Below are 11,721 nucleotides of genomic sequence, written 5' to 3'. Positions count from 1 at the left end.
CAGAGCAATTACTCTGTTTTGGTTTTTTTTTCCTGGTACATTACAAAATGAGGCTACATTTGGTGAAGGCATTGGGAAACACATGATGATTCAGTCATTACCTGCCCGATCGATACTTAAAAAAGAAAGGATGGTGTGTGGTACGGTTTTGACTGGCTCAGTGAACAGCGACTGCAGCTGTTTTACGTACTGTTACGTTTTCTTTTCTGATTTGTTGCTGTTTGCCAATCAAAACCATTCTACCATTCTTAGGCCAGTCTAACTAAGTACAAACCTCAGCATGAGTAACTGACCTGGCTTCTGGCACAGATTTTAAGCATGTTTGTAAAAATACTGTGGTTTTGTTCCAATCTATATGTAGGTTGATCATTCGTTCCTGATTTTTCCCCTACCATCAAAAAACAGAGTATAGTTGTGCAGTAAAATTCTGTTCAGTAAAGAATTAGTGGTCCAGAGCCAGAGAATTTCCTAAAAATGGCTTTGACTGTTCATGGCTTGTAGGAAGAAAACACAACTAATCAGTTCTACTGATCAGAACGGAAAAAGTCTGCACAATGCCCTACGAGGGGAAAAAAGAAAGGAGGGGGATGTCTAAATACAGAGGTATTCAAGTGGAAACATTAATGAAAAACAAAGGCACGTGAAGCTTTATTAATAAATGAAGCCTATTTATTACTTCAAGTGTTAATGGTAAAAAAAATTCAGCACAGCTGTTGCATTTAAAAAAGTGAAACTACATTAAGTACTATGGTTCTAGTTCAGTAAACAGATGAACCCGATGTCCTTTAATGACATAATAGTTGAGCATTATACAGTACATCTTATGAAGACCCGTAAATTAAAGAACTACTTTTTAAACTTAGTGATTAAAAAAATTCTGCATTCACAGCTTTAGCTTCTTTTTTCTTCCACGACCATCGGGAGTACCATCCATTTTGCGCTTCTGTGCCTGTAAGGTAAGGTAAGTTTTTCAGTAACTTACTGCGATACAAAAAAACTGTAAGCAAGCAATGCGTTTCAAGTCAAAGCAGATGGAGATGGTTTACACTCTGACAGCTCTGAGATGTGGTGAATTGCCCATGACGTACTACGGCAAATGCGTACAGATATGTACATCCTCCTCAGGACAGCCGCTGTTTTGTATTTGCCCCATCCTGAAGCAGTACGATTTCACAGAGCTAAAAGGTCTATAGAAGCAAATCAGGATGTTCCCATTCATGAAATAGCATTTCTGAACCATTAAACTGTTTAAATGTTGTGTGAACAGAAACTTATTAATCCACCACTTTACCGACATCTGCAAAGAAAGTTCACGTTCTAAACTTCTGATCAAAGGTGGTATCTATCTCGTTTATAAAACAGGGCTGTATATTCAGCAGTACTTTAAATTTAGTCGGTGAACAGAGTAGTCAAGCACCTGCGCTGTATTCCCGACTCTAGCTCTCAAAGCCCATTTCATGACCAACCCCCTACAAGGAACCTGACGGCAGACAGCGGAGTCTGCACAGGAGTCTGCAGGTCCTGTACACAGACCTGCGAAGTGGAACGAGTGGCCTGCGTGGCCTACGGATAAAAACTAATCAACAGGCCAAATAAATCTCTGGTCTGTTTTAACAGAGTAAATCTATACAATGTACCAGCCCAGTCATCCAAAACGTAAGAAGTTCACCTGCTCCAAAGCACGTGAGCTACAATTCAGAATCTAAACGTATTCTCCTTATTTGATGCCCACACTCGTACCAGCTGAACGACAGCGCGAACTCTCAGCTCTTAACACTGCCCTAGAAGGTGGGGATGTGGTGGTGGTGTTTTTAAACAACTTTAGATGTCACTCGTCCTAGACAATCAGAAAAGCAGCCTCTCTTCAAATGAGCTCTTCCACAGAAATGCCTTTTTAAATCTTACCGAAGATGGTTTTGGTCCACGTTTTTTCTTTTCTGCCTTTTCCTTTTCTTCCAGTTCCATGTTTTCTCTTTCAATCAGGGTGATTAGAGTATTGCATCTCCTTTGCAGCTCCTAAATGGCACAACACAGTCACTCAGTATATCGGGCAGCTACTTAATGTAAAAATGGTATTAGAATATCAGACGTGCCTGTGAGGAGGTCAAAGTGTTTTGCTGTATCTTGGCAGTGCGAAAAAGGAATGAAATAGTTTCTGACAGTCACTGGCTGGCTTCACAGGAACGGATCTTATTGCAGATGTCTGCTTTTAAAACAGGATTGTATTTAACTCAAATTCATGTTGATTTTGAAAAACAGTTCCCTGGAATTGTGAATTTCTCCCCCCATAAGACTTTTTAGTTACTGCATCTGCCATCCACAGCTGCTGGAAAGCCCATAAAAATGTAAGGTAGTGTACACACGCCCAGAGCCCAGTATTTCGGAAGCTCTTTGGCCGGGTGGGTAGAGCTGTGCTGTCCCAGGCATTCAGGAACCAAAAGGAAAACAGACTAACACCTACCATGGCAGTTCTGGACTTGAGAAACCAGTCAAATCGGAATTGCGGGGAGTTTCGGATACACTGTCTTAGTTCGTCATAGACGTTTTCTTTATCAAATCCTAGCTTGTGAAGCATGCAGATTAGAAAGCGATCCTCCTCCTCGGTGTAATTCTTCCCTTTGTTAGTACCATACGATATTCTCAGCTGGTGGAAAGGGGCCTTATATCTGCCGATCTAAACGAACCAAATACAACAATATACAACTAAGAAATAGTTCAGAATTAGCATGGAACTGTTCTGTGTGAAAGCAAGACGTCACAAAAGACGGGCAGGGGAACAACACCCAGTTAGAAAACGAGGTCCTTTCTGATCTCTGGTGCTCAAGTCACCACACGTGAGGAACTCTGCGTTCTAGGTAGTGTTTTCAGCAAGACCAGCTAAACCAGTAAATTCTGTTTAGACAGGGAGCTTTGTCCGGGGCCTTTGGAGTGTGTGATTATTAGGAGAACTTGGTTATTGGGAGTTTGATAGTCAGCACTGTTGAACTGTTTGTCCTGTGCTACAGATGATTGCTGCAGCCAACTTTAGGTATGGCCTAAGCTGCTATGAGCCAGGACAGCACTTGTCCAGAAAAGCTGTAGGAAGCATCTGCTAAGGAACAGGCAAAAGAGGCAAATGCCACCCCCAACACGTTGTCATTCAATATTAGTAACACAGGCTAGACCTAGTCCTGCCTCTCACCTCACCGGCACAGGTAATTAAGGCAGGCACACAGTACGGATACCTTTGTATCAAGTGCTTTTTTTATGCTGATTCGTCTCTGAATTCTGGCTTCTCCTCTTTCTATCTGAGCCATGATCTTCTCTATGTCTTGGAGCTCATTGCATCTTTCCCAGAACACAGCTACGAAAAGAACAATTGGTTAGTTTCTTATCACGCATCTTAACATCTAAGGGGTTTTACCTTGAAAAAGGATATTACTACTATTATTTTACCAGACCTCGCTGCCGTATAAACAGTTCCTTGTCAGGTGTTCCTTCACCCGACAAGGAACGGTCACTTCCTGCTATCCTGTGCTGCAGCAGTACAAATGCTGTTTTGAAGAGGGTAGGTACAGGAGTCCTCAGTTTAAATTGAGGAGCGATACAGGCCAGAAAGGTTTTAACTGGCCAATCTCCTTCTCAAAAAAAAAAGCTTCTTAAAATGGAAACTGCTGTAACAGCAACATATTTTTACAGAGGGAAGCGGAAGGGCAACTGAGTGGCCAAAGAGCAAGTGTCTAAAAGACAATCAATCAGGTGTTCAAATAAAAGGGGTTTAAAAGAATTTTCATATCTTTAAACTGATATACACCTTCAGAAATTCAGCCCCAAGACCTTGCAGCTGCACTACAGTAGAGAACGCTCCTGAGACATCAGAGGTAAGCAGCCAAGCTGGTTAGTGCAGACAAGGAAAAGTGAAATCTCTCCAGCTAGGCGTGTTCTCTCAGCATGTTGTCATTTTGCAAAAATTAACAGGAATTTCTGTTAATTCTAGGCAGTTCTGAGTAGATTCAGGATATATTAAAGAGGGATCTGTAACAGTTTATATGCACATTTTAAGTACAGCTTTAATTACGCAGGGGCTAAACGTGGTAAAATCTAGCTCGGTGGATCCCAAACCCATCAGTACAATTCTAGCCTGAAAGCATTCAAGAGCTGTGTGAGAAATCCTCAGAAGGAAGCCGCTACCACGCTGACAGGCAGTTCGCTCTAGGAAAGCAGCATTAGACAGGGACTCGCGCAGCAGACAGCTCGAAAGGGAAGTTACCTGAATACTCAATGACCTCCTCCGGGGTTTTTCCTTCTACTTCCCGTGCTATATTTTCAATGTCATCTCGGCCCCACTTCTCATTGGCTTTGATGAACTGGTTAAAGTCTCGCTTATTCCAGTTAGTGAATCCCTTCAGAGCAATCAAAAGGAAACATTGCACAGAAGTTCAGTATGTGTCTCTCTCCAAGTTTGTTTCAATGGCTTTCTTTACGCAGCCTGTAACACTTCCATCGTTCCAGGAGTATCAACCCTCTGCCTTCTCTGCAGATTTCATCCTGCAGTCACTGTAGTCTCTCCACCTAAATACTGCGTATTGATGAGCACTGGTTTGCTGCCTGCCTACTAGTTTTGGTTAAAATCAATCTTCAGCTCAGAAATTAATCCCTCCTACCACTATTCTCTGGAAGAGAACACGGGACCACTTTTTCAGAGACGACCCTCAAGTGAAGCCGTAGTCTCTCTAACGAACAGTTGGGTTTTGTCAGAAAGGCCCACCACGTGCCTCACAGACGCCATCCTCCACCATTTTCCCTGGTCACTCTCCCTCGGATCTAAAGCTGTCTTGTGACTGTATTCAGTGCTGAAATTACCCACCACCAAAACAGGCTCATTTCACACTAGCAGTAACTCTTACACCAAGACATTCTGCCAGCCACGTCATGACTCAGTCACAGCTTATCTGGTGGTACCACTGTACTGTTCTTAACAGCGAGCTCAAACAAGAGATCTTGGCTTATAATTCTGCCCCCACAAAATACAACATGAAAATATAACACCCAAATAAGGTGCAACAGGTATTAACCTGTTTGTTTAAGATTATTTGCATGTACATGGTACCTAATTAAAGGCCTGTTCAGCTTACATCCTCTGAAAGGGAGGGAGGGAGGGAGGGAGACCATCCTCTGCCAGCTGGTTTAGGAAAACTGACCATTCGCCCTGTCGGTGAACCCTCCACACAGGAGTGATGCTTTGGCAGAGGAAACGCTTTAAATCATGTGGCCAAGAGCACATTCAGCTCTGGCTCTGGTCTGCAGGGTCCCACAGCTGAGAAGAGATGTCACAGCCTACAGTCAGTATGAACTTGGGGAGCCAGACGCTGACACGGGGGGATAGTTCTTATTCCTCAGGCTTAAGACATGCAGAAGGCAGATCCGATTCAGTGGAATCCTAGTACGCTAATTTGATGCTCATTCTTCAAAGGTACCCAGGCCCACGACAAACCAAAGGCTAAACCTCTTTTCAGACAGAACCAAAATTTGCAGCTGTGCTAACAGTGACACGTGTTAACACTGACAAGAAATGCTCCTGTAACAGCGTAAAGCACAAAACAAGCTTCTGCCAATCTCAGTCTCACGGAAGACCCAACTCTACCTGGGTTAGAAGCTTCTCTTTTTCTTCTAGTTCTTCATCATTAAGGGGTTCAGCCTCATCAATCTTAAGCTGCTCTTCCTTTTGCGCTTGGGCTGCATTTGGCAGATCAGGATTACGAGGTACCTGAAAGGTTTTGCATTTTGTAAAATTTGACTTTTTTCTTTCACAAGTAATCACTAATCGTCACTTTTCTGTTTGTTTGATATAACCTAATCATTTGTTCAGCTCAACATGATGTTATTTCGTTTAAATTACTGTGAAAGGCAGGACAACCGCATATTCTTCTACAGCCACAGTGAACTGCTGCGCTGTGTGAAGTCTTCAGTTACCTTGTACCCAATAGTTTTCCTGTAGTAGAGAATCTCTTTTTCCAATAGTTCAAACAGGCGTGGAGGAAAGAACTGAAAATCCTGTACATTTGGCTGTTTTGGAGGCCGTGGTGCCTGAAAGACATAGAAAGTTTGTATTTGACGCCCTTTCACATCCAGAATTCTCTTTGTTTGTAATAACTGATTACAGTTTATGAGCAAAAAAATAAAGCTTTCTTGTTACAGAAACACAGTGTCTTTATATAAAAAAAAAAAAAAGGCCCCTCCATACAAGAGAGAACTTCAGCCATGAAGAATTCTAAAAGTAAAAGACCCACAAGAAAAGGGAAGCGTGTTCTGAGGCGGCGGCGGTGGCTGAGGAGAATCACACAACAAAGTTAGGTGTTCTGAGCAGCAGTAAGGGAATTTTCCACAGATAAGGAAAATTCACAGCTGCTAAAATAAACATAAGACAACCTTGGTCTTATCCTCCTGACAACTCACACGTTTCATCCTGCTCTTTCTTACTTTTGTCTCACAGAAGTTTTGTTTTGGGGTTTTTTTCTTCCTAAATTCAAATGCCTTCCCCAATTTATAAGAGTCAACAGAGCAGTTTTTACAAGTAAAGGCCAATGTCTCGCTTTCAGCTGTAACTATTTGTTGTGCACATTGGAACTATGTATTTTTTCAAGTTAGTCAACTCACCTTGGGTGCTTTTGGCTCACTGACTCGCAGCGCCTCTCTGAAGTAAGCATCCACAGCATAATTGGCTTTTCTTTCTCTTTTAGGTGGTTCGATCCACTCTGTAAATGCCATCTACAAAAACAAATCCCACCGCCCCCAAATATATTAAGACTAAGCCTTGCAAAATATTGAGACTAGGACTAAATCTACTTCATTAAATAAGTAATAAAACTTACAAACTACTTGCATAGATTATATTGTATTTTAACCAACCTTTCTTAAATAGACATGGTGAAATTATACAACTTAACGCTTTCCTTCCGAAGAAATTTAAATGTTACCTTCTGTTTTTCTCTGTAGTCTTCCCCTTCAAAATTATACACGCTGGACTCTGTATCCATTGTGAAATTCCTGAGTGAGCTTTCACCCATCTTTGAAAGTTTTTCATTCATTTCCGCAGTCTTGAAGGGTAGAGGGAAAAAAAAACAGAGTAGCAATTTGGGAAGGTACATACTTCATGGTAAGACATCTCATTTACAACAGCAGAAAAACCAAACCTGTTTGACCAACACGAAAACCCTCAACAGCAACACCCCCCCGCCCCCCGTTCTCCCCAGCTTACCACCAAGCTGTTCTCATCTAGGGATATACTATCTCGCCATGAAACCTAAGTCCACAGGTGGGCTCCCTTTTTTTTTTTGGATTCATCTCACCTTCTTTGCGCCTCTTTCCAAAATGTGGTCAATATCTTCATCCGTAATCTCACTCTCCTTTGAGGCAAACACATGTGTGGCTCCGTGTCTAATCATTTGCAGCATTTCATCCTTCCCAAGTTTATTTAGGTTTTGATCCACCAGCCTTCCTGAAGATCAAAGCATTGCAGGAGAGCAACTAACTACAGAGTTTACATGATGGAAGGAGCAATACATGATTTTTCTCCCCCTTACATTTCCAAGTCAAAGCTACACCCTTCTCAGCAAAGAAAATTCCAAATGGAAAAGAAAAAAAAAGGAAAAAAAGTGAGAAAAATCTAGATAGGGATCACACCCATTTTCTTTATTTTACACGAGTTGTGTTCAACAAACATCACTGTGGATGTGTGGTCTTCTATACAACCTTTATTACGGTGCATGCTTTCACAGTTTCCAGACTTAGCCTTACTGAATCTTTTATTTTTTCCAAAATAAAGTTACTGATTCCAACCAACCAATCGAGTCAATCAAGATGGTTACACTGCCATCACTTCACCCTCACTCTTAAATAAAGGCAAACCACTAATTTCTTCAGTTTAAAGGAGTGGTTTAAAAAAAAAACACCAAACAAAAAACAACCCAACCCAACCCAAATAAATCTGGCAAGATCCACTTGTACACACCATCACTAGAGAGAAAACCAAAACGTTAGTGGGGAAAAGCCTACCCCTGCAGTAAAAGAGATGTTCGAGTGCACCAGGCCTTTGTACTCCAGATCTCAGCCGACTCACAAGTAAACCAACACTTAACTTAACTTATGAGCGGATTTTACCATAGTTTAACAGTTGGGGGTGGTGGGAGGAAGAGAATGACATCCCCTACACAAACAAATTGCCTTCCTCTACTCACCCTGCTGAATGACTATGGAGTCTAGCCGGAGTTTCATCTCCGCACGTTCCACTATCCTTTCTTCCACTGTATTGTCTGTGATAAACCGGAACACTCGAACAGTCTTTGTCTGGCCAATTCTATGCGCTCGATCCTAGGCAAAAAGAAATAACAGAAAATTCAGTACACAGACTATGTAATTAGTGTTCGATTTTCTTTAGTTTCAACATACTAATAATTAATTTACAAAACAGAATAGCGTAGATTAGTTGAATCTTTATAGACATCCAGTTCACATGACTAACTACCCACCCAAGACAGCACGTTCTTAACCAGCACTGCAAGTTTTGGGGTGTTTTTGTCAGTAACATCAACACCGAGTATGTCTCTAGATGTCATACCTAAAAACAGTGTGCGCTCGGATTTTTGGTTAACTCACACAGGGTAGAAGACTGGACACTGCCGACCTTAACTGACCTTCTGTAAAATCAAACTCTTTAAAAAATTCTCTCTGCACTAGGCAAAAGCTACTGTCCTCACAAGTGTTCTGCTGTGCCGGGGTGTCTCAAGAAAAACACAATGCGCCATCTCACCTGACAGGCAAATCATTAACCGCCGTGAGAATTAGTATTCTGATCATATGCCGATGGTGGTAGCCAGAACTACCTTGCTTTCGCTTCCAGCCACCAGGTCCACCACTCATTCAAACTAATTTTTTGCTAGAACACTTGAGAACCTACGGCTTAACTGAAATTCATTATTAAAAAAAAAACTCTAAGATTTGTCACTGAAGAGTCTCATTTGCCAAAAAACACGCATAGTTCTTAAATAGCTTTACTTGCTTACGCGGTCGGTAGTGTTCTTGACATGTCCTGAGGTTGGAGGTGCAGGCAAACCTACTTCCCCAAAATAATTAAAGATGGTTGCTAAAATTTAATTTAGCTTTTCTTTCTCTCTTTTCCAAGGCCTCAAGGAAGACAGTGTAAACACATTCAACTCCGCTCCCCACAGAAGAAAAGCCTTATAGTTTTGAGATTAAGATGTTTTTAAAACACAAACGAACAACCCCCTGTCCCCAGAAGCAGGCGACCTTCACTAAACACCACTAACAGTACTATAGCATATACCCAGCACTTCCCACCGCATGAAACACTGATTAGCCCCAGTGTGACTAAGGGTTCCACACAAAGGAAGCTGCACCGGAACCGGGGGGCAGGGGGGTGGGGTGGAAATTGCTCCTACAACCATCACTCCTCTGCTAAAACAGGGAAAATACCAATTTACTTTGGAAACACTACACCATGCCACACGCTTCTAGGAAAGTTCTGTGAGAAATATCATTTCCATTTGTCTTCTTACCATAGCTTGAAGATCTACTTGTGGATTCCAGTCTGAGTCATACAGAATTACAACGTCAGCAGTAGCCAAATTGATTCCAAGACCTCCTGCCCGTGTACTCAACATGAACACAAATTTTGAGCTACCAGGCTCATTATACGCATTAATAGATGCCTAAATAAATAAAAAAAAAAAAGGAACATTGTAAAACATCTGTTTTACAAGTACTTGTTTTACTGAAGTAAAACACTAAACATTTTAAATACCTGTCTCTCGTCATGTGGTGTTTGTCCATCCAGTCGACAGTATTCATAGTTTCGCCACATACAGTAATCTTCCAAGATATCTAGGACTCTGGTCATCTGACTGAAGATTAAGACTCTTGAACCTGTTTGGGTAAAAAGCTTTCTTATGTTTTCAGCAAAACCTAAGATTTACCAATCTCTGCAAGTCTGCACTACCAGAAAGGGAAGGAGGGCAGTTCCAGAAGAAAAGTAGTTAGAGGTTCAGAACCAATACAGAACGTAGAGCGGCAGCCGCTGCTGTCAGAGCGGCTGTGTGGGGCTCAGTGGCCTACCAGGGTTACACCACAGCAGTCCTTTTGGTGCCCACTGCAGGGCTCGGAAGGTTCCAGGTAACAGCAGATGTGACTGGAGTGTGCTAGACCAAATCCACAGCTGTTACAGCTGTTTGGCTACCAACCGGCAGGCTCCTGCTCCTGCTGTGGGGTTTCCTTGCCTTGCTGTGTAATATTAGTCTTGTTAGTTGTTGCCCTTTGCTGCTGTTTTCTGCAACGCTCCTTATCAAAAGTTCCCAGACACAGCAGAGTAAAATGGTAACACAAATATAAAAACATCAAGGGGTATAAAGAATGGAATTCTGAAGTATTTGGTTTGGGTTTAAGATATCTAAGACTAAAGTAAGGTGTTCTTAAAGAGGAGTTTACTTACCAGCCAAGAACAACCTCCAAAAAAGCTGATGTACAGTAATTTATACATATACACATACAACCATTTCCAACCTACTTGAGAGTTTTAGATAAAACACGGAATATTTCAAAGCTTCCACCTCCACCTATATTCTCCTAATGTGATACTTTGTCCTTTGGACTCAAAGTCTAATAATGAACCCTCTTTTGTTTAAAATAATCATTCGATTTAAGACCAGGCCAATTTTAATTGCCACATCTCAACAAGCAGCCTCATAGCAGAAAGAAAACAAGGGCAAAGAAAAAGGGCAGTAAGCACTGAATCATTCTTTTTTTAGTCTTACAATGATGTGTATCGCCACAGCTGCCTGAATCATACCTGGACACAGGTTACTTCTATGTTACCTAAGACTGAGGTTCGGACTTGGTTTTAATTTTCTGCAAAGGCACCTCAGTCACATACTGTCCCCCAACCCTTTCGCCAAGGGACTTCATTCTCATTAAAACAATGAGTTAAAAATCTGTTCCAGAGTAAAAAATTCTGCAGTGATCAAGTTTTGCACTAATGTATTCCAGAGCTTAGTTCCTACTGTCAAATAACTTTAAAACAACTGAGTGTTTGTTCCCCCGTGTTTGCATGCCTTAAAGAATTCACCCAAAAAACTCAGGTCGTGCTCAAAATCATACCCAGCAAGAAAGACCAATGTTTCACAACGGATTTGACTTTAACCCTACACACAGACTTTGAATCTGAAAAGGTACTTCAAGGGAAATCACAGGAGTGGCTAAAACACCATGCGATTTTATGTTTCAAACAGCCAACAATGCTAAGAAAGAAAACCTAAAGCCCAGAGCAGCTGATGTTTCTGTGGTCACAATTTAGCTGGGGTGAAAAGAAAAGAAAATCAAAACATTTCCCCATCACAAAAAGCCCTAATGGATTATTGATCCAATTATTTATTAAGGCACTTCACAAATTGGTTTTGTATCTATTTAAGATACAGCGCTGGACAAGCACTGGTATCACACTAGAAACCAACAACTGGCTAAAACTAGGAACCAACCCTGGCTAAAGCGTGCTGCTTTTTGCTCAGGGTATGTGGAATTCTTAAGAAACCCTGACTTCCTTTTTTTACTGTTGAACCAAACAACTCTCAAACAGCAACAACGAGATCCATACCTTGTTCTTTCAGCTTCGGCAGCAGTTTGTCCAGTACTACCATTTTGCCGCTGTTGGTGACCAAATGCATATCTGTCGTG

The 11,721-nt window shown here is 41.6% G+C and overlaps 1 protein-coding gene across 1 annotated transcript in view; it reads right to left on the bottom strand.

Annotated features, from left to right (window-relative positions):
- Positions 1-651: 651 nt before the first annotated feature.
- LOC104491165 (SWI/SNF-related matrix-associated actin-dependent regulator of chromatin subfamily A member 5) overlaps positions 652-11,721 on the bottom strand; it is a gene marked incomplete at its 5' end in the record, with an annotated part of 21,606 nt that continues 10,536 nt past the window's right edge. Inside the window, 14 exons of the mRNA XM_010133540.1 lie at positions 652-949; positions 1,906-2,016; positions 2,462-2,674; positions 3,225-3,343; positions 4,250-4,382; positions 5,624-5,746; positions 5,953-6,066; positions 6,637-6,747; positions 6,957-7,076; positions 7,329-7,477; positions 8,217-8,349; positions 9,555-9,707; positions 9,800-9,921; positions 11,642-11,721. Of these exons, the coding sequence (XP_010131842.1) occupies positions 884-949; positions 1,906-2,016; positions 2,462-2,674; positions 3,225-3,343; positions 4,250-4,382; positions 5,624-5,746; positions 5,953-6,066; positions 6,637-6,747; positions 6,957-7,076; positions 7,329-7,477; positions 8,217-8,349; positions 9,555-9,707; positions 9,800-9,921; positions 11,642-11,721 (1,747 nt within the window). The remainder of the gene's footprint in view (positions 950-1,905; positions 2,017-2,461; positions 2,675-3,224; positions 3,344-4,249; positions 4,383-5,623; positions 5,747-5,952; positions 6,067-6,636; positions 6,748-6,956; positions 7,077-7,328; positions 7,478-8,216; positions 8,350-9,554; positions 9,708-9,799; positions 9,922-11,641) is intronic.

Source organism: Buceros rhinoceros, unplaced genomic scaffold (genome assembly GCF_000710305.1).
Source record: "Buceros rhinoceros silvestris isolate BGI_N320 unplaced genomic scaffold, ASM71030v1 scaffold38113, whole genome shotgun sequence".
In the NCBI taxonomy this organism is placed as follows: Eukaryota; Metazoa; Chordata; class Aves; order Bucerotiformes; family Bucerotidae; genus Buceros; species Buceros rhinoceros.
This window is presented reverse-complemented; position numbering and strand designations above follow the sequence as displayed.